This window comes from Akebia trifoliata, chromosome 14 (assembly GCF_017979445.1).
Source record: "Akebia trifoliata isolate Shusen 1 chromosome 14, ASM1797944v1, whole genome shotgun sequence".
NCBI lineage: Eukaryota > Viridiplantae > Streptophyta > Magnoliopsida > Ranunculales > Lardizabalaceae > Akebia > Akebia trifoliata.
In genome coordinates, this window is record NC_141388.1 from 3231942 (window position 1) to 3258786 (window position 26845).

Here is a 26845-nt window from a genome sequence, read left to right on the forward strand (position 1 = left end):
AATCTTTATATTCTTGCTTTGGCCTCTCTCTCTTTGCACTTGCAGATCTGATTTTGATGGCTTGGGGTAAATTTGTCATTTTAATTTGTTTTTATTTTCTACGTTAACATCACTATAATAATTTTTTTTCTTTTTTAAGTGCTTAATTCTTAAAAATACATATTTCCAATGTATTAGTGAAGTTAACCAATCTCTTTTCAAGAAATTCCTAGTACTATCTTTACATCTCAACCATTCATTTTGAAAACTTTCTTCAATGAATAATGATGAATGCACGTGGTAAATCATACACGATCTATGCACGGCTCATGCAACAAGGGCACAAAATCACATCTTTTTCCTTGTGTATCCCAAAGAAAAAAATCTATGATTATGTTCCCTTGCCACGTCAACTGCGTACAGATTGTGTAGATTTACCACTTGCATTCATCACGACTCTTCTTTGATAGAAAGTTAATTTATTGAAATTACAAAAATACCCTTATAACTTCTTCAATTATGATATAAGATTAGATTTTAAAATAATTAATTATAAAAAATTTAGTCTTTCATAAATCCTACTTTTGTAATACTATAGGACATGCCACTTGGAATTTAAAGTTTTAGCTTCTCTGATCACAGGCCAATATTACATAAATTTTGAAGAGTAAGGATGAGAGATTCGTGACATAAATTTTAGCAAAAATAAGGTGATATGATACACATTTTAGGGACTCATTTCTAAAAATTCATGAATCGTATATGAATCTACACCACGTGAAAAAAGGGCTAAATTCGATGTGACTCTTTTAAATATAAGAGAAAAAAAAGGCCTAAAGTCTACTGACTTTGAAGTTGAAGTTAACCCTTTCACTTAGTGATAATTTTATAATCTTTTATCATTTTTATTGATTAATTCTCAATATTAGTGAACAATGCATGAATACCTCAAGTCGTTTAAAATCGATTTGAGTTGTGACTGAATTTTCAAATCATATATATTCATATTCAATCAGGTCCTGAATAATCCAAAATCTTCTTCCACTTTTTATTAAAAAGATTTAAATAGAACAAATTATGTCTTAATTGATCAAAAGTCTCTAAGAGATTAAAAATACATTATCATTTGAGAGAAAAGAAAAAATGAACATTCATTTGATCTTGATCCTTACGGAGTAAAAAATGATCATATTGGATCTATATCGATACTATATATAAGTTTATAAAAAGAATAATGATTTTCTAACTAGAAAATCTCCACTCGATCAATACTCGACTGACGTGGCACACACACAGAATCATAGATTCTTTTTCTCGGGATACACAATTACACAAAAAAATCTACGATTCTATGTCCGTGCCACGTCAATCGAGTATTAACCGAGTAAAGACTTTCTAATTAGAAAATCAGGATTCTTATAAAAATTTATAATATAGATTTTGGGGCGAGTTTGATGCAGGGACAACACCATTGCTTTCTAGTTCTCTATATTTTGTTGATTTTTATTAAATTTAATCAGTCCTGATTTGAAACCAAAATAGGGGCAAAATCTGTCATTTGGATCCCATGCCTCGTGAGACCCGTTTTATTAGCAATAATACTAGCTCGTAGTTTTGCTTTCGATGGGTTACATGAGGCCAAAAAGACGAACTTGCCCCCAAAGCTGCACCATTGATGCTCTTTTGTTTTATTTACGTTACAACAATAATCTACTACGAGCAGAGCGTGATTTTTTGAAATTTTTGCTAAGTAAGGCTACATTGGTTATGAGTGCTCAACGTGAAACATCATGGTCGCCGAGTTGGGTTTTGACGTTTTCTGCTTTGTAGAAGTTGAAGGGTAAAATGGTCAACTAATTTGATATTTCGTGAAAATTGTTTAAGAGGGCCTTTATATTTGGGCTTTTTTCCATTGATGACTGTAATTATGATTTTTCATCCATTGGGCTTCTTTTTGGCGCTTTAGATGACTATTTTTCCCATGTCATTATTTCTCTTTTTCTATTTAATAATTATAGTATTAATTACACACGAGATAAAATAATTTAAAATGATAGAAAATAATTTTAAAAAAAGAGAGAGAAAATAATTAGTCTTAATTATACACGGATAAAATAATTAAAATAAAAGAGAGAAAATCATTAGTCTTAATTACACACACACGAAAAAATAATTAAAGAGAAAATCCTGGTTGGGTCTGATCATCTCACTTGGTATATTAAATGGGGGTTTTGTTAACGTGTGCCCATTATGTTCATTAAATAAACCTAGGAAATAGGGATATGAGGGTATTTTCGGTAAGAAAAAAATTAGGGCTTAAATTTTCAAAGTGTATTTAATGAAACTTAACGTGTGTCCTCTTCTTAGGGTATACTCCAAGGAGTTAGGTAGCTATCCAACTCCATGACATGTGGTAGACTCTTAGGATCCAAAGAATCATGGTTTGGATTGCCCCATCATCATTTTATGGACTAAACACTAGAAATCAGGGTGACTAACGGTCTATAGCCAGACCCAGGATAATTTGCAACGTGGCACATAAAGAAAGCAAGGAGTTAGGTAGCTATTTAACTCCCTAGAGTACATGATTCTGAATCTAATATCTAAACCATGCACAAATACGTATTTGATGAGAGTATATGGACAATCACATCTATGCGTATCCATCGAGTCAAAAACATGTCAAGTGGTCTCAGCCTAACATGCAGCAACAGGTGTAATTGATGATGAGATTTTTTTTTATAAATTTGGTGTGCAACTAATAATGATGCCAAACTCTCTCTCTCTCTCTCTCTCAAGTCTATTAATCCTTTGTAGAGTCCGACTAGCCTTGCTAAGATAGTGAGGAAATATCAAGTCCTCGAGATTCACAATTAATCTCAAGGAGTTGTTTTACACATCTCAAGGTCTTTTTGATGATGGTTGAGGCTTAATAAAGCCTTTTTTTTTTTTTTCCCTCGCTAGCTTAGTAAGGAAAGGGTTTCTCTCATTTGTATACCTCTTAAATTAATTTGACTTTTTTGCAGTGTCGTTGTTGGGTTTTCCATAAATGTACCCCACCAATCTGTTGAAGAGATTTGCTGGCACTCAAATCTTTCTCCATGGCTCTGAGAGAGAGAGAGAGATTATGATGTTTTCTTTGTATATAGTGGGTAAGATGGATTATAAGCCAAAGAGGCCATGACCTCATCAACACAGTTGAACTCTGTGTCTGGGGCCGGCCATTAAATCATAACCCTGCATGGTGAATAATGAATGATGATAAGGAAAATAAATGATTAGGGTAATTGTCCTTCAACCCTAATCTTAAGGCCGATGCTGCTGCTACTACTGCTTGGCATTCTATGGAGTCTCCAACCAAAAAAGCAGCTCTTAGGTTAAGTCAATCATCCAACCACAAAGATAGGTTATGGCAGAAACTTTTATCAACTTCTCTAAACGTTGCATTTGATAGTGGCTAGAGTTCGTGTTTAGGACTTGTCAATAATAGATCGACACTAGATGTTTCTGTCAATCTTATATATGGAGGACTGACCCTTGCCTACTCCTACGTCGACCTTGTTCAATACATCTCAACTCAACTTAACTCAGACCATGGGATATTGTCTAGATTGATCTACCATTTTCTTCTTCACTTATATTTTCTGTTTGGACTTGTGGAGAGAGTAAGCTTGGGGGTTTGAAAGGCCCTGTCAAAATTTAAAAACAAAAAACAAAATAAAATATATACTATGACACACAAGTTGACTGGCACCTTCATCCATTAATTTCATTCATTAACTTATTAGAGGAAATGATTGACGATAATGAAATTCCAACGTTTTAGTTTACCCTATTTGGATTCTCAAAACCATGAATAATGTTCCCCTCAAGCCCTTCAATAATCTTTGAGCTTGCCTTGGAGGTACCTCAACACCAGAGATTCATTGAAACTCACTTTCAAATTTGCTGCAACCCTAATCGGCTTCACAGCTGATCTGATTGCTAATGTGACTCATTTAACAATTCCCTGAATTCATCATAGGTGAATGAAATCACTGACTCAAAACTAGCCAAGGCCGCTGAGACCTACACCCATTATACTCTACAACATGCATTGTAAACATCAGTATCTTTGGGACATCAATTTGTGTTTGGCTTGGTTCTGTTCATCAGAATCCAGCAGGAGTCCCATCAACATGAACCAAAACCAGTATGGTTGAATCAGATATCTGGTAGGGTTATTATCTAAGATTTCAATGACCAAAGACGTGCCCAAATCCAAGTCTTGAGTGAAACCAACTAGGTTTATCATTGATCAACTAGGTCAACCCAACAAGTGCACCCACTACCAACCATATAAAAACAAGACATCATTGATGTATTAACAATTTTAGAGGTAGTGAGAGCGGATATGAACACACTAGAATTAATAAAAGACAAGGCTTTAAAAGAGATTTCAATGGACGACAGACTTGTCCCAGATTCTTGGGATACAACTTTTGATGATGATGAACAATTCTAGAAATAAGGAAAGCTACTTCAACAACAAGTGCCATGAGCTCTAAAGGATAGTGATTCCCAGCTAAAGAAGCCTGAAAGGTGATCCGATAACATTATTACAAATTATTGAAGTAGATCATAGATTTGGTAGAAAAACATCGCGATGTAGTCACTAAGACTTCACCTGGAAAAATTGGACCCTCTCACTTGGCTTGAGGATGGGTTGCAATGTAGTCAATGAGATGAGCTGTGGTTGAAAATTTGTTGGCTTCACTATCAGGGATGTCCACAGCGAATTCTTCTTCCACGGCCATCATTACTTCCACATTGTCCAACGTATCCAACTGCAAGTCATCTTTGAAATTTGCTGTAGGGCTCACCTGTAAAAACACCAAAACATTTCTAATATGACGGGAAAATAAAGATTGAAGATGGACCAAAAAGATAGATCAAGTAGAAAATAAGACTCAGGAAAGTTAAACTCAAGAAAAGGTGAGTATGAAGTGCCTTATGCCACACCTCCCCTAAAATATTCCTTTCTCATTCCATGACCTATCGTTTCACGTTATACTGGAAGGGTGCAGAATATGGTAAAGTAAGGCAATGACTCACTTTGAGACATACTTTGATATTGAATTGTACTGAATTTATCTCATAAAAGCAAAATATAAATTGCTCAGTTGTTGGAGTAGAGATTTGTTGTGATAGAATACTGCACTTTACTTAGTTTCGAAGTTCTTGACCAATAGATAGATGATACTTTCATTATCCTTAAACACGACCACAGAAGGTAAGTTCCCAGTACATTAAATTCATATAAAATCACTTTAACCCAATAAACAAGGAAAAGGGAAAGGAGAAAATTCTTACATACAAGTGCATGACAGAGATTGACAGACAAGACAGCAAAAAATAGCATTTCTAAATCTAATACCCATAATGCATTTTTAGCTTCTCTTAATTCTTATCAGCAGACATCCATGTGATAAACTATTCAAGAAGTACACAAGAACAATGCATAGATTTGGTTATTCTACTATAAAGCCTTCTCATCAACTTCTCAGAATACATTAGCTTGTTTTAATTCTCATCAGTGAATTTGAATGTTCTCCCAACCCCTACAGTTTCACAACTTTGTTCTAGTTGGTTCGATGTTTCGCACTTATGGATGTCCTTCTGGAATTTCATGATTTAGCAGTTCATGTTAGCATACACATCAACGACCATAGTAGTTATATTTATAGCAAAGCATGGAAATTAACAATTTTTTTTAAAGAAAATGTCTCTAGACTCAACATCACCTACGAAAGTAATTATACATCCCAATTGAAGAGATGATAAGTGATATGATCATACGCATACATTCTCCTAGGAAGGTTTTGTGATCCCCTTCAACCAATAGTCCAATACATGACATATTTTAGATAGACAAGCAGATGTTGAACAAAGCAGGAGTCAAATCCCCCAAAATGTAATCCAATTGTCTTTTAATATAAAATAACACCCCCCAAGGGACTGGCTCAGTGGTAACATTAGTGATGGGTTTGCTCCCTCAAGTCGTGTGTTCTCAATTGCTCATACCATCACTATTTCATCAACTTCCAACTATCTAAAGGTGTTCTGTAAACATGGTTTTAAAACTCGTTTTGAAATCTCATCTCATCCATGAACGAGACCGAGTCGTCTTGGATGAGATTTTAAAAAATGCCTTAGAATTAGAACAAACCATGTCTTTGAGACGACTTGTCAACTCGCCTCGCTGGTGGACAATACTGAGACAACTCAGACGAGATTTAAAACCATGCCTGTAAATGCTTCTCTCGTTCCATATGGTTGGATGATTATTTTTCTAATCTAGGAATTTGGACCACTACCACACTCAACAATCAACCTCTATCCAAGTCCGCTGTTTGGCCATGTAACAGAAACCAAACAGGTGATTATCCCTTTTAGGTGACCCAAGGACTCAAAAGAAATCAAATACTTTATATCAATGCAATTGCTAATCCAAGAACATTCTACAACCATTTACTATTGGTTTGGAAGAACAATACAATACAAATCATAAAATGTGGATAATAGATTTACGTTTTGGTTCAGCGACTCCAAGGATTAATCGCTTGAAAATTGAGATATAACTAGGACAGAATTTAGAATGAAAGATTAAATTCAGTTCACAATTTCAACAGATCTAAAAATCCACATAGATAATCACCTAAACTTCCAAGATCCTTTTTTTTCCCTTCTCAATCAAGTTTTCGATACGAAGTAATTGTTCAAAATTTTATAGATCTCTATACAAAATTTCTAAATAGCTGTAACCCCTAATTCAAAGACGATAGAAGATGCAAAACAAAACAAAAATGCAACAGATCTTTACAGATATTGATTAGAAATGAAGGAAGAAGTGATTACCTTGGCAGGATCAACGAAAGGGATGGATTTGAGAAGATCGACAACTCGAGTAGTGGTCTCTTCCTTACCCAGGAAACTTGCAGGAGCACATGCTGCGGCTGATTGCGAAGAGAAAACCCTAGCACCTTCATTTAACCCCCCTATAATTGCGCCATTGGAACGGTAAGACAGAATCGAAGATCGAATTGCTAGAAATCCAGTTCGCACGGCTTGCTTCATTTTTCAGAGAGTCGAAACAAACCCTCAAGCTTTGCTTCGTCTGTCCAAGTCACCCAGAAAAGAACAGATTGCGCAATGCGCACCTATAGTCGATTATAGTTATCAACGTATCGGTTTCGGATCAATTCAGGACGGGACCCAACCCAACCCATCACATTAATCTTTTTTTTTTTTTTAACGGGACAGACCTCAAAAAGTAATATTTACTGATACTTTCCTAGAAGTTTAAATTATTCCCAATAAACCTTAGTTTTTCAATTTCATTACAAATTTCCTCTTCGCAAAAACTATTTATTTTTAAATAACAAGATTACCTTTCTTTTACCAAGATTGATAATATGCTATAAAAATATGTTTATATCATCCTATAATATTCTCTCTGTTTTTTGGAATCGAAAGATATCTGTAGTCTATTGAACTAATTCTTAGGCAGGCACATGTAATAGGCTCCTTAAGGGATGAATTGAACTCAAGACCTCTACTTCTTGAGGTGGAGTCTTGGCCATCTCGCAAAATCATTAAAATCTAATATCATTTGCGCACAATCATTTCTCTTTTAATTTACGTGTGATTTCCAATGGTTATTACATTTAACATTCCAACAATTTTAAAGAGTGATTGACATGATTTAGTCTTATAGGATGAAGCACCGTCTGGTTGTTCAAAAGGTAAATTATTTACCAATCCTTTATAATAATAAAAATGCCTAATTATTTGAACCGAATGTCTACCCACCAAGACTGAGTTGGCTTGTCCAAGTCAAATTGTCTCCAACGATTCAACTGATAAAAATTAATTTAAAGTTTTTGATAAATTTATATTTAGATGATAATAATTATTTTCCTAGTATAAGATGAATTAGTAGATGCGTAATTACAAAATATTATTTTATATAAGATTGCAAATGTTTTAATCATTAAAAAAATTTAATTATTTTATAGAATAAAATAAAGAATCGTGGCTCATAAATCTGCACCACTCAATCTTGATGGATCACCCAGCCTACTTAAAGATCCACCTTCACTCCCAAAAAATGCGAACTTTTATTGAAACAACAATTTTAACTTAAAATACACCAACCTTTTTCAAATTGAACTTGTATTGCAACACTAATTTTTCACTTATGAAAACCAACCTCTTAGAATTTAATGATTTACTGAGTGTTGTAGAAAACCTAACCACCTATTTCTTCTCCAAATGGAAATGGACAAATTTTTGGACAGTTACACTTTTATCTTCTTTTAATCCAATAATTACATCTTCCTTGTTATTCTCTTGGGAAAGTATTGAATGTGAACCAAGCAAGGAAACAAGAAAGGAATAATGGTTGCACACTAGAGGGTTTATCCCATACCTATAAATGAGGTTCATCTCTTCCCCAATATTCTCTATTCTCTTGCGAAAGTATTGGATGTGAAGCAAGAAAACAAGGAATAATGGTCGTACATTTGTCTCTGGGCATATCCAGTGACCATGAACAAGGTTCGTCACGTTGTCGTCATCATCAAAGCCTTGTCCCATAATTTAGATCAGCCGAGCAAACCCTCGACATTCACATTAGATTCTTGTATCCACTATATTTCCTAGTCATCCACATGACACTCTCACAGACAAAACAACTGTTTCATGCTTTTGGGGTAACCAATCAGATATCACAATAATGAGATTTACTAACAATTAGACGCAACAAAGAAGAAATGAAGGTAAGAAAAGCAATCCACGACTGCAAATATATTTCTAGAATGAGACAGTAGTAAGTATATATATTTTACATAAAGGGTTCTTTGTATTATTCTTGCATAAGACGTTCTACCAGAGCAGCTGAGTGTTACAGATGTGAACCATAGCTTCCAAGGACCAAAAGAAAAAAAGTTATATAATGCCCTGCTCTCCAACTCACAAGTCCAAGTTCCCATGGGCAGTCTATATGCTGTAGCAGAGAAAAGGAACAAAGAAAAATGAATTGCTTAGATCATTGTAAAGGGCAATGAAAATATAGGCTAAGTAGCAAATGGATAGTCATTGGGGAAGCAATCTCATGCTTCAACCAAAAAGTCTTGAAGTTCCAAGTGATAAAATCAACAATCATCTGCAAGAATACACTCCCAACTGAAAGGAAAAGAAAAAGAGAGTATGAAAGCTTTTGAGAACATACCACCATCCCAACCAAGTCCATACATCCCAGCTCTGGATAACTCATTTTTCTTCATTAGTCGCCGTCATCATTAGTAGCAAAAGAGTTGAAATTGCTAAAAGATCAGGTAGGCTTCCAAATATAAGAAGCATCCATCTAAACCAAGGCTGATGGAGTAGGGGTAAGGAGTTTAGAAAAGCTAAGGTGTCCACTCCAGTCAACCTCCGGTCCTGATGCCTGCACTCCTGCCAGTTCAGCAAATAAGTGTTGCAGAGGCAGCAATCTTTTGCATTTCTATGCTTGCGTCTGAACTGGCAGGGTGCAGGCATGGCCCAGCCCCTCAGCGGGGCCGGGCTAATCCAAAACTCGCTTCATGTTGCTGCTGCTGATGAGACTGCAGAAAAGCATGCACCAATACAAGTTCAAGTACAATTCCATCCAGAATAATAGACGAGTAAAAGCTGGAAAATTTAATTAGAAGTGCTTCTATACAACCCCCACTCCAAGTTCAACAGATTTATTCTGTTGAACAGGAGAAGTTACATTGGACAGTTAGAATCGTTTGAATTGTATGACTCATTGACTAAATGGTCTGAATGGTTGAGTCAGTGGATCATGTAGATGGTAGTATGGTGGATACACCACTAATCTTGTCCCTGACAGAGACTAAAACAGTTTTCCTCCCATCATATTTGACGTTTGATGTTTGGATACTAGGAAGAAGGGAAAGAACAATGGGAAAATGTCCGTACCTGTGGAAAAGGTAGGTGAACATGATCATGAGGATTGTTGAACGGCATCCCAGGGCGCGGGCAAGGATAATGCGAGGAATGAAGATAGATGGCAGACGTGGAGGGTGCACCAACATGATTAGGATTTAATGGTGCCATCATTGCCTCTGGAGGGCCATAGCCAATTCCAGTAGGGGTCGATGTAGCAGCCCATGGCTGAGGCAGATGTTGAGGAACAGGCCGAGGTTGGTGTCCAATAGAAATCTGGGGCCTGTGAGCTGAGCCAAGCTGCGGGAACTCGGTGTTGTAGTTCAATGCAGGGGAATACAAGGGCTGCATGGTGTATGGTCCTCCATTGAACCCAAACCCAGGATCAAATCTTTGCATATACCTGTAAGTCAGGTTACTGCTCATAATCTTTGCCAACCCAACAGAATACTAATAATAATATAGATACAAAGATTACTACTACCCCTCATCATAAAACTGAACAGCAATGTTCTTGGTAAATATTAGGGTTAATTCCACACTTTCTAACTTCAAAAGTCCTTTTTTTCCTTTTTTGGAAAATATAAAAAGGCCTGCTAGTCCTAGCAAAAGAATGGTGGAAAACTTGGTCAAATTGAATATTATAAGATGTAGACCCACAACAATTAAAAAGGAAGTAGTTCCTCTAGCCCCTGTTGCAAAAGAATCACACAATGCATTGAGAGTCATCATTCTATACATCCCACAAAGATCTCCAGGGACGAAAGTCAATTTGGTCATGGGTCTCAACCTTCTGAACTACACTAACAGTTAAGATTGTGAGGGTACAGCCAATGTTCAAGAAGAAGAAAGGTTTTGTATAGGTGGCACAGTTAGGTTCATTTGTCTCCTCAATTTCTGGACCATGTCTGGTGGGATCCAATTGAATGGATCCAACCCATGGATGTGTCTCGTGTAATAGAATCAACTTTCTTACAAGAATCCTTACAATTGACCAACGATATCTCCAAGCATCCTAAAGGCATATATTCAAACTCTAGCCTGACCAATAAAGTACAGACTGCAATTGAGTAGAAGCATACCTCTCATAGCTCCTGTTATAGTCAGGGTCCTTGCGATCAACCTCACGGTCCCGAAAAATAGCCACCCTATTGTTAGCCTTGTACCTACCAACTGGTTCCTTCTCTGTCCTACTTCTACTTGTCCTACTGCTACCTGTAGAAGAATCACCCAAACCCCTGCCAAGACTCATTTCAGGCCCTTCAACAATGGATTTCTCATCCACCCTTGTTGACCCCAAGGAGCAGTGTAGGAAAGGATCCAGTACTGTGGGTTCTACTTCTGGTTTCACACTAGCACCACCACCGCCACCACCAATACTATTAGAGCTAAATATCCGGGCACGAGCCCTATTATATTCTTCTTTCCTTTCTTCCACACTTTTGGCGTGATTTACCTTGGAAGAATGTGGGTTTCCATTGTTGACATTTTGCGACCGCTTTGACGGTCTCTGTTTGATTGCAACCTTAATAGTGCTATTGCTGTCTTCCTGTGGTAAGTTTACAGGAATGTCTGCAAGGCGAATTGGAGGAAATCGACACTCGGAAGTCTTGCGGACAACAATTCTGGAGCCAGACCCATCAGGTAGATTGTTGTCTAATACAACCATGGATTGCAGATAATAATGCTGAGCCACACGGTGAGCTGCCAATCTTAAATAGGAAGTAGGCAGCTGCTGAAACTCCAATTGCTGTTGGGTAGGGTCGCGGATGAATTTCTCAACATCTTGTTCCATCCTTAGAACTGAAAAAGAGAGTTAAGACGAGATCATTTATTCTCAGGAACCAACAAAAAAAATAAACAATAATAACTGAGATCATTCAAACATATTTCATAAAAATCTAAGCATATCACGGCATTGTCAACTTGCAATTACAAAATCTAAGCACAGTGTTGCCATGAAATAAAAAGATGGGGAAAAACAGAAGCAGCTTGATCGTTAGACCAAACCAAGAGTGAAATGGCACAGTTTGATCTACACAATAGTGACCTGAGCATTGGTAAGTTCATATCAAACCACCACAACTGCCATCCATTAAGAAAATTAAAATAAAATAAAAAAATCAGTATTCAAATCACAAATGTTTTTTATTTTATTTATTATTAGTAAATCGCAAATGTTGTGCCTTGTAGTTGAGCCATTTTCTATAACTTTAGTCCAACCCGTATTCATTTGTTCTTCCTTTGCCAAATTTCAAGTTTAAGGCCATACAACACCATTCTTTTTCTATCTTCAAAATGGGCATTATTATTTAGCGTCCTCAAGGATTTCAAAAAGGGCTTATTCTGGGAAATTGGCTGTACTTGAGGGGAAAAGGATCCAAGACGGCGGATGTGATGGAATTAATAAGGCAACTTTAGTTGTTCTATAACAAATTTCTCGGGCAAATGACTTTGGACTTGGTTCCCTATCTGGGGGAGGTCAATATGACTGGGACACTATGTTCTCATCGTCCCATCCAATGCTCACCTCTCAAAATCTCACGAACAATGACCTAGGAAAAAATCCATGGATATTCTTTTGAAATCGTCATTTTATGCGGAAGAAGGGAAACAAGGTTCTGAAACAACTCTATCTTGTTGCCCCTATGTTATAAAGCTTAGGAGATGCTCCCATTATTATTGATGAATACAATGCTTATTATTTCGAAGAAAATCTAGCAACTTGACAAATAATCTATCAGGCTCTCTAAGTGTGGAAGTGTTAACAAATTTTGCAGTCCAATTTTGTCCATGTTTTGTTAGGCGCAGTACAATTAAATACAATTTTTTCCACGAAACCACATAAGAGAAGATTTCCAAATTACAAAAAACATCAAAAATAAGATAATCAAAATGAGATTTCCAGATAAACCATAATGGATTTTTCATAATTATTAAACAATATAAAATATAAAACAAAATCTTGAAAGCAAATTAAGTCTTTCCATGGCAAGAAATTAAAAGAATTAAGAGTCTGTAGTGTACAAAATATACAGAAAACCGTATACTATGTTCAAGTCCACAAAACAGCAGAAGCAATCCCCAGCTCATAAAACAGTAAGAGAAGAAAAATTATCAAGGAAACCAAATCGAAACAGAGGGCTATCATAACCTAGAACCCTAATTCATTCTCTATCGGATGATGAACAACCCTAGCTCTAAACCATGCAAAAAAAAAGAAGAAAAACCCAGAGACTTTACCTGATAACCGTTCTCGGGGGTTCTGCAAAGCTTCCAATAGGAACTGATCCACCTGATTGATAACATCTTCCGATACGCCTCCATTAGCACCAACAGTAGACGAAGGAACAGTAGTAGTAGCTGAAGGGGCAATTGTTGGAGAATCATCGATGAATTCTGCAGAAGACGGAGTCGAATTCTTCTTGCAAGAAACCATTAATCTGTTCATGCTCTCGTCCAAATCTGCCATTTCCCATGAATCTGGGGCTCCGAGATCCTCCACAGAGCCCTCCATGACCAGAAAAAAATTTAGGGTTTGGGAATCGAAGATTATGTCAGGAAATTAGGGTTTTCTCAAAAATTGCAGAAGAGACTTCCATGAGAAGTAATTGGGGGTTTGGATGAAGTACGGACTTGGCACAATAATTAGGTCAGACGACGAACGAAAAAGAAGAATTTTTGGATGGTTTTTCGATTAGGTTTCCTTCGAAACCCTTCGAAGCCAGAACAAGGAATTAATGAATATTAATGATAAGGGGATGGGATTTGACGTGCGCGTGTGTGTTTCACTGTTCCACGTGGAGTACACTTGTAAACTTTCTTTCTCCCTAGAAGCCTCAGCTTCCTTTGAAGTAATATGCTTCAAGATCCACTACTCCTGTAGTTAAATAATACAATCAGCACCACGAATTATCTATTGACACTTGGCACATTCGTAGGAGTCCCTGACTTATAAGTTTGTGCCGACCTCTATATGGGGAGACTATTCGAAAATTAGCCTATTTGGTATATTTTAATAATTGGATTGATTTGCAATTCATGGTTTTAAAACTAGTTTTAACGTCTCATCTCGTCCATGTCTGATATCAAGTCGTCTTGAACGAGTTTTTTGATACATTTAAGATGTCTTGTTCAATAATGAGAAAAATGAACGTGGGATTTCAAATCTAGTCCAATACATTGACTTGTTAGTCTGTCTCATCAATGTTAGATATCGGACGACTCAGGCGGTACATCTCGATCTCGAACAAGTTTTGAAACCACTTGCAATTTTATCATGAACTTCAAAGCTTCATGATGAAAAATGTTTGAATAACCTATAAGAGTGTTTTAAGGAGGATTCTTAAAACTGCTATAATTCCAATTTGATAATGAAAAAGACATATCCCTCCCTCCCTCCCTAATGCCAAACCAGCCAATAAAATATCAAATCAAAACATATAAATGCTCTTTTTATACTTTTACTTTCTTTTTTTCTTTGACATTGTGGGGGCAAGGAAACCTACTTTCCTTATGTGATTAGAACATAAGAAAAAGGCAAAGAAAACATACCTAATCCATGTCCCACCATCGATACTTGATGGTGAAATGCACTCTCAACCATAAACGTCACAAACTAAGTTAGTTGACATTTTATCTAAGTTAAATTCTCACGTATGTATTTTCAATCATTACGAAGGCATAAAAAAAAAATTCAATAAAATTATCTCCCCTTACTTTATATGAGTTTCCTATTCTACTTCTTTAGGAAATTTCATTTTTGGTATCAGCTTATTCATAATATTTTGCTTAATCTCCAATCCTTGTTATCTTCATATTTTCGTGATTCTTAATCACACTTAGAAGCCAATACTCGTATGCAAATTTAATTCCATTCTCAGGATAAAAGGGTCTTTTTGTTACCCATCATTTGCTTTGGGACTCATGTTTTTGCCCCATACTCAAAAGGCCATTAAAACCATTGAAATAAATGATATTAGACAATAGAGACCTAAGACCATTAAAATTTGAGTCGTGTTGGGGTGACACAGGATTTACTGTGATTCTCACAATTCTGACGTGGAAATGCATACATAACCGTAGATGGTTTTTACTCATATCGTGACAAAACACATCTATGGTTATGTGCACATCCCACGCCAGACTTGTGAGAATCGCAGTAAATACTCTATGTCATTCCAGCATTTTCCTTAAAATTTTAACTCTCAAAAATATTATTTATCTTTAAAATATAAAACGACTGTTATTTACAATTGGGTGAGATTTCCTTTCTTTCTACCTTAAGGGTAGTGTTATTTTAACAAAATCGAAGACAACATTCTACACAAAGTTTTGTTATATATGGCTAAAAAGTTTTGGAATGAATTGATTTTTTGTGAAGATGATCTCTATAATCAATAAATCATCCTCACAAAAAATTAGCCAATTCTGAAACTTTTAACACTATGTGAAAACTGAAAATTTTGACAAGAAAATTCAACGGGCCAAAGCCCACAAATTTTAGAAAGCAAATTTTGAAATTTTTTATGATCCCCAATTTGACGGTTTAGAATCATCAAATTTCTCTCATCCTCCATTAATTTAACAGTTTTAGTCCGTTGAAAAAAAAATTGACAATGAAAATTTTGATGTCTTAATTTGTCAAATTTTATGATATTTGACAGTCTTGGACTATCAAATATAAGTTTTTTTTTTTTTTTTTTATGTTGTATAACCCCATGAAAAGTGGTTATAAACTAACGGTAAAAATTGACGATTCAAAATTCTTCATCTAATAAACTAGGGTTAGAAATTTTAGAATTTGTTGATTTTCTCATCATAGAGATCATCCTCACAAAAAATCAGCCCATTCTGAAATTTTTAATCCATATAAGATAAAATACTTTGTCTAGGATGTTGTCTAGGATTTTGTCAAAAGGACGAAATCCTATACAAAATTATAATTACGTTTGTTTGCCCAGAATTTGATGTTTTTATATCTTATAATAAACATAATTTTATAAAAGCATCAAAATATTTCTTTGGGGTTGTAGTTGTAGGCATGGACTTGACTTTAGATGATGAAATGGAAGATGGAGAGAGAGAGAGAGAGAGAGATCTGAATTCTAAATTTTCAATATATGGATGGATGGATGGTAATGGTGTTGGATGCCATTTTGTGCTCATTGACATGGTAGATTATCCCCTTACATTTTAATTATAAATAAAATTTTATTTTTTTTCAAAAAAGAAAATAAATATTACTTTAATAATATATTAATTAAATTGATATTAGACATTTTGTCTATGTAATTGTTTTAGAATAATAATTTTTTGACGGCCCCTCTGACATATACTCCCATCACAAAATCATAGATCATTTGCCTTTGGATACGTAGAATCATAAATCTTTTTCTTGTGTATCTGAAGGCAAATGATCTACGATTCTGTGAGGGGATGTATGTCAAAGGAGAGCGTCGTCATGTAATCAGGAATCTTTCCTTATGTCCCTCGTAGCGAAATTATAAATGGAGTTGGATTTCTGTCACTCCTCCCTGTACAGTCGTAGAAAGTGGAAGGTGTTTAAATATTTTATTTTTAGTTTTTTTTTTTTTTAAAAAGGGTCTTTTAATCATATATGATTTTAATGATTAATTGTAATTTGATTTTATTTACTCAAACGTCTTTCTTTGACTCTACTCCTCCCTGCACGGTAGAAAGCAAAATCTAAAATCAACACGCCCACCGTGGGGCTCGAACCCACGACCACAAGGTTAAGAGCCTTGCGCTCTACCAACTGAGCTAGACGGGCTGGTTACGGTAGAAGATTTCTTATGAGATATTTATATAATAAAATACCATAGGTAAATAGCATGTAATACGGCTCAGTTAAGTATTGCCAAAAGCTGAGCTTAGAGAACAGTCTCACCATTATACTAGAAGAAAATCTACAACTTGAATCTTAGGAAATTCTTGAATGGTACAGTGTATATAGAACCAATAAACAGTTAGTTTAGAAAAAACATTTTTTGTAGGCAAGCGGATGGAATCAGGGTTAGATTCGCATGCCTAAAAACATTTTGGGAGAGCCTTATCGCAAGGGTTTCCTCTCAAGTGCTTTTTAAAACATTGATAACGCGATAAACACGTCCATAAAGTCAGTTTCAGTAGCCTGATTTACATTACAGATGAAACACCTCCTCTCTGCATTATACGTGGATCTTGGAAAGTGTCTAAGTGTGTGGATAAGAGATAAAACACGACTCATTCAAATATATCTAGCATAGAACTTTTTTTCTCAATCCATTTCTACCTTTCTTTCAAGGAAAATATTTACAGAATATGTTTATCTTAGTTTATAAACCATTGAAAATGGATTCGAAAAAGATATAGACTAACACAAGATTAAGTATTTGATGATGAATATAGTCTAATACAACATATTAAAGATAATTTGTAAGGAGGGACTAGTTAGATGATATTTCAACTTCTTGGACTTAAGACCAAGAAGCGAGAATTAAACTGCCCTCAACTTGGACATAGAAACAAAAATCACAAGCTAATGTTTCCAAATTCCTTTCATGTGAGTTTGCAGGCTGGTCTATAAGTGACTCATCCTATCAACAGTACATATAGATGAATGAAGGAAAGAAACTGAGACCCTTGAAGGGCAGAGAACCATACACCCCACAAGGAAAAATAATTTTTAACAACCTATTGAGTAATGGCCAGTTATACATGCCAACAGTTATTAACATAAAACTAATCAATTTGGCTTTGCCTAGCTCGTTGGACACAAAATGATGACCATACAGTAAACACCACTGAACTAGACCCTAAAGTTAAGACACTATGGTATCCATTAGATATTTACAAGCAAGTAATTTCTAGTTACGGTGATAAATTACTTGACACGTGAAAGCACGTCCAAAAGTGCTCATGCCACTGCCGTTAAGAATCCGTTTATCTACCAAATTTAGTGATGGGAATCTCAAACTGAAGGATTCTTGGATAATAATGTCAAACATGCCTCGAAGAATGCTAGATTAGTGAAATAGCTTTAAACAGAATTGAAAGGAGTAACAAGCCAACCCCTAATTTTTTGCGATAAGCCTTTTACAATGATGGTGGACATGAGGCCATTGATAATGAGGCAAGTTTTATGCTAAAAAAAAAAGTTCGAGAATTTCCCGTGCATTAATATAAATCTCAATCAAAATCCAATCTCAATATCATTATATATGCGAGACCACAGAAGCATCTAATACTCCAAATCTTAACATCACATTTCTAGATTTCAATCTTACATTAAGTAATGCCCAGTACCACCTTTGCTAGTACTGGGTCTCAAAACAAAAGAAAAATGTTCAAATATTTTGTTGTAGTTTCGTGGGAAGGTACTAGTAAAACATGCAGGAACAAGAGATTGACAACCAATATCTGAATCCATAGAGCTCCAAAGGTTTCAATGATACATAACCACACGGGGAATCTTGAACTTATCCGTAAGGAATGGTATTACCTGTGGTCTCTCAACCAAATCATGGTAAAAGGCATACTCGGCCTCATAATCGTGCAAATGAAGTTCTGCCTTCTGATTAGTATGATAATGATGCTTTGCAACAGATGATTTCCCAAACCCAAAGATGCTAACTTCCTTGCAAATTCCCAATGCGAGCATGACAGCTTGCACGCCAGACGAATAGTGGAACATGTTACCATCATGGGCAGTGCCCCATTCTTCTATAGGCTTTCCCATCTCCTCTACAAATCGTTTCAAGGAGTAATATTTCACAATTTGAGCACACAAGACATCAAAGCGTGCATCCGTAACAAGCAATGGAGCCTTGTGAGAAGAATTACAGATCAAATAGTCCATGAAATGCACTGCCTGGCAAATGTACATAACTATAGGGACCTTTTCACCATATGGATGGCAGAAACAGCCTTGTTTCCTTGTGCAGAGGTGCAAGATATTACTATTTACAAAAGAAATACTGGTTTTTAATCCTACATTGTGTTGAAACCCCTCGGTCCGAGCATTGTTCAACCGAATCACGACTTCATGGCTGTCTATCAACTCCCCATATTCACTCTTCAGCAAAATCCCACTATTCCCAACAACAGCACAAGTAGCATATGGCTGATTAGTATCAGAAAAACCATAATGCCGATCTATAGGATGTTTCACAAGGTTGATCAGCTCCGACATGATCTCGGGTTGGAACCTTTTGTTCAGGTACCAACCACGAACAATTTTACGGGATTCCAGCCAGATTTCGTAGGACATCGGCCAGCGAAGACGAAATGGTATTCTTCCATTAGAGGATCTCAACCGTATGTCAAACTTCCACCACGAAGAGATTGAACGCTGCCGTCCCTTACTATGGAAGTTCCCTTCGAGTAATTCGTCAATTTCTTGCCTAGTTTGTGCGTCTCCCGTATCAATTGCCGCGTATTTAAGCAGTGTGGAGTTAAACACTGGCACTGATTCATCATTCTCCGATGGAAAATAACTGAAACTTCGGCGAACCAATGCTCTGCAGCTCAGTGTGGTGCCAATTGCAAGCAAGAGCACAAGAGTGAACAGTGGACGAAGAGACCTTTTCATTGGAGTCGATATATCTCCGAAAAGGTAAAAGATTTTTACTAAATTTGGAAAGAAAAAGTAACAGATCTTACCCACATATCTTGTATCAGAAACCTCACAATTTGTCACAAAAGGGCGCATCAGAGGAAGGGGAGATCCAACGAGGAGAAACTAAAAGCTTAAATACTTCAATTATTAGATACAAATCGTGGAGGAAACCCTAACATGAAGAATAAACCACATGTATTGAAGTGGAAATCTCTCCATTTCTGCAGAACTCAAATCAAATTGCAGGGAATGATCAACAAGCCCAAACTACACACACAGACAAAAAACACCAAAGAAATCGAGAAACCTAATCTTGGAAACAAGATAAAGATCACCAAGTTGATATCGCTATCTTACATCAGAACTTTAGAATCTATCAAAGATCCGACAACTCCAGCTGAAGAAGATTTATAAACAAAAGAAGAGAAATCAGATTTCTAACAACTTACAGAAGATTCGAAGCTACCATTAAAGAAGATTCGAAGCCCGGAAACCTTCTTTTGCAACTTTGCTTCATTATCAGAAACCAATACGACCTGTTATATAGAAGAGTTACAAGTGCAACGGAAGCAGTGACTTAAAACGACAACAAAAAGTTATTGTACTTCGTATTAGACTTTATATTCTACTTCCAGTATTTTACACCGTCAGATTTAAATAGTTGAGAGTCTTACTCGTCTACTTAGATCAGACACGAGTCGAGCGTGCACTAGTTTGATTCGCTATGTACATATTGAAATAGAGGAAATAATGTCACGGTCCCTATACCTAAATTTCAAGTGAAGTCAACTAGAAAACCTTCCCCAGGCAAACGTTTTTTTTTTTTCTTTCTTTCTTTTTTCTTTTTTGTTTATTATAAAGAGAGTGTCTATTGCCACACCAACTCTTTCCATCGCCAACCCAAGACATATGCTAATTCTTAGATATTTACCTATGAATTAAGGTGGCATTAGCAAAAATTGGTGTGGCAATAGAATCTCTCTAAATTTATTTGGGAGTCAATAGTTTATGGTCTCGATTCAAATTCTTTTGATGATAAATCTTATGATTGCAAATAATTCATTTTCTGGAGGAAAATTAACTTAGGCAAGTCTTAAGTTTTGGGAGTTATACAACCGTGAGATAATAGAATAAGGATGAGCGAAAATAATTTTCCTTAATTTGAAGTGGAATGAAAAAAAAACTCATGCTCAAGGGGAAAAACACTCAGCCCAAGATAAGGATTTTCATAGAAAATATACAAATCATGCACTTATAATTCAATATTTTTCAGGGGGAATCATTTTATATGTACAATCACACAGCAACAGAGTTAGGATTTTGCTCTCATGAGGGCAATTAAGAGCAAAAAAAAAATATATTTGTAAGAAAACCAATAGAGAAAATATTTTGTGTAGAAGACAATAGTGACTGATTTTTTTTATTCATCGTTATTATTTATCGCAATAACTCATGTTTTCTCATAGATTTTGAAATTTTTTAAGACCCCCAATGTAAAATCACCCATGGAATCACAAACCTTTAGGGCAGGTGGGGAAGGAAAAATTCTTGTATTTGGAGAGAGATCAAGCAACAAATAAAAATTCTACAATGATTTGAGTTAACCCGTCTTAGTCAAACCATTATTTTGAAACTCATCAAAAGCCTATTGATTAGATTAAAATGATACCGACAATATAACATATATTCTATTGTGAATAAATAAGTTTTTTTTCAAGTACGAGACATAAGCAATCTAATGATCCTCTCTGTTGAATTTGATGATTTTGATTAATGATAATCTGACACACTTGTTTTGTACTCAATTGACGTGGCAAGTGAATAGAATCGTAAATTTTTTCCTTGTGTATCTCGAAGAAAAAGATCTATAGTTTTGTGCATTTACCACATCGACCGAGTGAAAATTTTCAAGTCAGAATATCTGGACTTGTTGATTTTTTAAGATTGGGTTTGGAGTTATTTGCCGACAAAATAACCTACCCTAGTTAGTTACACAGTTTAAATGTTTTTAAAATAGTTGCACACTCTTTGAAGGATTTCTTAAGTGAGGGTCAACCCAATCTTAAAATGGTTAAACAAAGCCACAGATCCCAAATTCCCAAAACACATTTAGAGGTGCAAATTTGATTTGAGAACTTCTATTAATTCACCAACTTTTACTTATAACACGCCAATCTAACCTGGACAACCATAATCTCAAAAGGATTGGTGTCTTAACATTTAAGCTCAAAGTTGAATCATAACAAACTAAGCTACATTTCGAGGTTTTTAAATTTTGAATTTATCTTGAACTTTTCTATGCTCTTCTCACTAATTTACTTTTGCAACTGATAATTATTAGATACAAAAGTAAAATCAATTTACTTCTTCTTGCAAACAGGATCAGATGAAAGGGTTCTCAACCAAACGGTGTCAGCCGCAACAGGTTCGTCGTCATCGTTCCTGTGCCAGCTCCACAATGCGTGACTTGCATTCACCACCTCAAACTGTCCATGCCCGAAACTTGCCTCCCTAAAAAGCGATATCTCTGGTTTGGGATTGAAATACCTATATACATATATATATACACAATCATAAAATAACAGAAGTAAGGGTAGCAAAGAATTAATTTAGGGGTGTTGGTTGCAGAATCATCCTGTCCAGGATAGATCAAATCCTGGATCAAAGTCATCTTGTTAGACACGTGGATTAGTGTCATGGAATAGAATTACCCTACCTAAGTCAAAATAAAAATTCTGATTCAACAGAAAAAACTTACCTATCTCAAGAACAATTTGCAACCAAATATCCCTAGAAGAAGACATACATTGGTGGGAAATCGAAACAACTTACTTTGTAGCGAGGCCCTCGCGATTGCCCCCATCACCAATGGTGATATGCACTGGACCACAGGCGTTTGGTTGGCCATTGTAAACACGAGTCTGGTATTGAAGTTGAGAGATGAAATAGTGAGTATCATATAGTGTAATTGGTCGATTAAGATTTTTTGCGCCACACCTCCATTAAGGAATCAAAGTTATCTCCAAGTTTCAAAATATTTCCTCTATATAATAAATTAATTATTTTACCAAACAAGTACCTACTTGATTTAAATTTATTTTTATACATTTTTTTAAATGATAGTTAAAAAGATAAAAGTAAATGCAAGTACTTGTACCTTGTTTGATAAAATAATTTATTACCAAATAAAAGATATCTCCCGACGAATGCTATATACATATAAATATAAATTTTAAAGGGGTATTATATCGCACAGTAATTTTGGCTTCTTGCTCGCCTTTTAGGTAAAATACTCCATCTATTAACCATAGGAAAGAAAGAAGGAAATGTAAACTTACGAAGCGTTCATAGGCATGGACATGTCCAGCAAAGATGACATCTACACCAGCTCCAAAAAGTAATCCTTCCATGGCTTTCTTCATGCCATCTGATTCATGTTCTCCTTGGTGAGCGGTATTCGTATTATACCATGGGGCATGGATGAGTGCGATAAGCCATGGGGTTCTTTTCCTATCAACCTTAGCCAAGTCAGCTTGGAGCCACTTATACTGGTCTGAACCAGGGTTGAAATCAGTGTAAGATCCTAACATTATGACATGGACCGTCACAACTTCGAATGAGTAGTAGAGGTTGGAGTTGGATCCACTCTGCTCAAAGGGCATACGCCACCTAGCATTGTAGGATGTGAAAGGTGTAGAATGGATGAGGGGGATCGTCTCGGTCTCGTGGTTGCCTTGTGTCACCATCCAAGGACGTTGGCTTGCAAGCGGTTCTACGAGCCTTCCAAATGAGTCCCATAGTGGCTGATAGAAGTCGGCATAAGACAAGTCCCCAGGCAATAGCATCACATCGTAATTTGATCCCGCTATGTGCTTGAGAGTTGTATCTGTCCATCCAGTTTGGCCAAGGTCACCTACATTTTTTGCATATACGATCAGGGTGTAATACTATAACATAAAAACGCAAATTCTAGTATCCAACGACCCAATGCGATAGTGACACGTGAAAAAAAAATGAGTTTCCTAGGCAATTAACTCCACTTGTCATTGTTTCTCAATAAGGGACATCAATTGACCGATCACACGAAACATAAAGAGGGTAATTTTGTGTATTAGAGATGCCCTCAATACACATGGGTTCATGTAACTAGTCAATCCAAGATGCGGTGAAATTCTGGATTGACTTTTCTATGAGCAAAAAAAATTTCATTCTCTCCCAAAGTTTAGAAGAACGCTCTCAAGTCCTACAACTAATTTTATCTTCAAAATATTTCAATAAAAGCATATTTTGGACCCACGCAAAAGGAGATGATAAAGTTGGGTAAATAACTTTAAAAAAAATAGTTCAACTTCATTTTTAATCAAATCAACCGAAAATGATAATAGAATTTTGATTAGTCGAACCATCATTTTCTTACCTACCACAGCGAACTTGATAGGAAGTTGGGCTGGTGGGGTTTTAAAGGTGAACTCCATATCCTTATTTGAGCCTAATCGATAGTAATATATTGTGTCCGGCTTCAAGGGACCAATAACAACATCATGTATTTGTCCGGATTCATACATGATATACTTGTACGAATTCGTGCCCCCCGTTGTTGAGATATCGTACACTCCCTTAGTCGCACTGTATTCTACTATTGCTGGAGTATCATCCTCGGTAATCCAGGATATTCTCATATTGTCCTGACCCACCATGGATATGTGAACCTGGAATTTAAAATTGAAAACTTAAATTAACAAAGATGATTATAATATTTAATATGCTGTAATAAAGGACGTATGTTTTGTTAATAAATCATCATTTTTAAAATTGTAAATTCATCCTTGAGGCTCAAATTGACCATTGTCTTTCATGAGAGACTAATAAAAGATGACTTAAATGCCCTTGTCTTCAACCTGTTGAAGAAAAATCCGTGATTTTTTATCCGAATATTCGATCAATTTGATTAATTGACGTTGACTTATAGTAGTTTTATGTTACTAAGGAGAATCAAATATTTCCTCCAATAAGAATCTTGGGACATCCATTTCTTTACCCATACGTAATCTGTCAGATTCGATTTCCTAATTTCTGACACGTGTTTAGACGGGTCACCCAATAATGGAAGTTTAAAATTGGAGTTCGGCCCATTTTCAAAGTCTTGGATCGTGTAAAAAAACAGCTTTTTTCAAATCTAGGCCATAGTTTGGTAAATTTCTCACTCAAAGTTCCGTCGAGTGGGTTGATCCATCCATGTTTGAGAATCTCAAGGAATACTCTCTCATCTCAGCCGTTTCGTTTGAGACTCGTATTTTCTTATAATCTCAAACGACATTTGAGGTTCTCCGTTAAAACGAACAACTGAGATGGTAGTTTATCCCTAGATATTCTCATCGTTGATCCCAACAACCTTGTCTTTCCTCCATCTCAACCGTCAGTTTGATTAAGATATACGTCAAACGTCACGTGACATTAGAAAAGAAATCTCAACCGTTCGTTGAACCTAAAATAGGACATTTTTTTTTTCCTTTTTTTAATGCAGATTTGGCCATTTAGTCACTGATCAGTGGGCCAGAAACATTGAAATTCGGTAGTGATAAACTACCTAACTCCCAACAGTACATTATCCCCTATCTGTACTAGACCACGACGTAGAAGTTCAATCTTCCCATTAATTGTTTTATTTTATTTTTCTGAAAAAAAAAAAAAAAAAGATTTACAATTACATCCTGAGAAATCAAATTGGAATAAAGTTATATTTCAACCAAACAACTCCCTAAAGTCTAAATAACACAATTAGGGCAAAAATTATTATGGGATTAATGATCTGAAGTTAAAAGAAAGATTAATACCTGTTGGGGTGAAGTTGAATCTTTATCATCTGATAGAGGAACCGAAATGGTTGGTCTGGATGGTGGACGATCGTAAGAGAGAACACATCGAAGAAAAAGAAAACCAGTAAAAGCCAAGGAAAGAAGTAGTACTCGAACAGCCATAGAAGCAGAAGAGATACCGAAAATGAAGAAGAAGAAAGTCCCCTGGGTTTATATTTATTAACGCAGTTGGGCCTCAAACGGTTTGGGACCCCTCTTTTGGAAACATCTTCGTATTTATTTGTCAGTTAGTAGCGTTTCACACTTAGTACAAATGTCGAGGTTATGTCTACACGTGGCAGGTTTTCAAGAGATATACGTGTCGTATGAAACCAAGGATATTCCGTAGACAGACTGGATGGTGGAAGCGCCTTCACGATTTCCTCGATTGGCGGCTTCTCGGCTTACTTGTACCGGAACATGCACCTAGGAGAGAGAATTTGATGCGAATTATTAACATAGTTAGAAACTATATGAAGCGCCCACAAACGGCCACGTCATTATAGCTAAATTGCACCCCCAGACTAAATACATGCCACTTATGTTATAATTTGAGAAAGTTATGAAAAAGGGATATTTTAGACTTTAATTTTTAAGATTATGACTGACATGGCATGTATTGAGGGTTAAGAGGAGGGTTTCAATCCTCTCCCTTAAGTTGATGAGACGTGGATTCAATCCTAATTTGTTATTCTCCTAAATGTAAAATTTGAAGGTGGTATCAAAATTTAATTCGTAATTTAAATTTTTGATTAAAGGATTTTTGAAGATTACATAATAAAAATGATAATTTTGTAATTTTTTTAAAATTAATTAAAGTACTCAGATCATCTCCAACAGACTCTTTAAAGTGTGGTAACTCTTTACTTTAAAAAATTGAAAGATGAAAAAAATCCTCCAAGAGACTCTTTACAAGTAAATATTAAATAAATAATATTTTTGAACTTGATCAAAGGTGTTGAGAATGAACGGTTATCAAACTCTCGAAACTTAAAATTAAAATTTAACAATGAATTTTTTAGAATTTTTTTTTTAATTTTTAGAATTTCATTTTTCTACAAGTCTATGGCATCGAATCATGTTTTTGAATGTCAATATATAAACTCACGTATCTTAGTAAGATTTAAATAGGTTTTAACAATATTTATTTGTAAAGTAAAATAATATTAAATACTAAGAATAGATAAACAAGTGTTGGGTCTATTAGAGTTAAGATCAACTTTTACACTAATTTTTTTTTTTTTTTACGTAATATTGTTGGAGATATTTCTTATAGGATTACAACTTTTTTCTATTTTAACTAAAATGACCTTGATCATATTAAATTTAAATGTAAAAGTGAGGCATTTAAGGCCACTCAAACTTAGTGTCAAATCACTTCTATTCCACCTTCTCTTGTTATAATAATAAATATGCATATTTT

General features: G+C 35.6%; 3 protein-coding genes, 1 non-coding gene and 1 pseudogene across 5 annotated transcripts; all 5 read right to left on the minus strand.

Moving 5' to 3' along the window:
* Window positions 1-4387: 4387 nt before the first annotated feature.
* On the minus strand, window positions 4388-7171 carry LOC147385539 (uncharacterized). 2 transcript variants are annotated; one of them, XM_086423982.1, is made up of 3 exons: window positions 6877-7171; window positions 4646-4841; window positions 4388-4553 (listed from the first exon to the last, which is right to left on the minus strand). In XM_086423982.1, the coding sequence occupies exons 1-2, from the start codon at window positions 7093-7095 to the stop codon at window positions 4665-4667; spliced, it is 396 nt and encodes a 131-aa protein (XP_086280108.1). In that variant the 5' UTR covers window positions 7096-7171; the 3' UTR covers window positions 4388-4553; window positions 4646-4664. The 2 variants fall into 2 exon arrangements, with proteins under 2 accessions (XP_086280108.1, XP_086280107.1); XM_086423981.1 differs by having other exon boundaries at window positions 4388-4841; window positions 6877-7170.
* Window positions 7172-8799: 1628 nt separating this feature from the next.
* LOC147385540 (uncharacterized) lies at window positions 8800-13737 on the minus strand. The gene is made up of 5 exons (XM_086422983.1): window positions 13192-13737; window positions 11031-11751; window positions 9982-10351; window positions 9251-9623; window positions 8800-9025 (listed from the first exon to the last, which is right to left on the minus strand). The coding sequence occupies exons 1-4, from the start codon at window positions 13463-13465 to the stop codon at window positions 9570-9572; spliced, it is 1419 nt and encodes a 472-aa protein (XP_086279109.1). The 5' UTR covers window positions 13466-13737; the 3' UTR covers window positions 8800-9025; window positions 9251-9569.
* Window positions 13738-16668: 2931 nt separating this feature from the next.
* TRNAK-CUU (transfer RNA lysine (anticodon CUU)) lies at window positions 16669-16741 on the minus strand. The gene has a single exon. It is a non-coding gene; the product is annotated as a tRNA-Lys (tRNA).
* A 1403-nt stretch (window positions 16742-18144) lies between these two features.
* On the minus strand, window positions 18145-20083 carry LOC147385542 (beta-1,6-galactosyltransferase GALT29A pseudogene; annotated as a pseudogene).
* Window positions 20084-21743: 1660 nt separating this feature from the next.
* LOC147385543 (putative purple acid phosphatase 20) lies at window positions 21744-25599 on the minus strand. Its single transcript, XM_086423308.1, has 5 exons — window positions 25402-25599; window positions 23985-24276; window positions 22906-23480; window positions 22400-22488; window positions 21744-22114 (listed from the first exon to the last, which is right to left on the minus strand). The coding sequence occupies exons 1-5, from the start codon at window positions 25543-25545 to the stop codon at window positions 21928-21930; spliced, it is 1287 nt and encodes a 428-aa protein (XP_086279434.1). The 5' UTR covers window positions 25546-25599; the 3' UTR covers window positions 21744-21927.
* Window positions 25600-26845: the final 1246 nt, after the last annotated feature.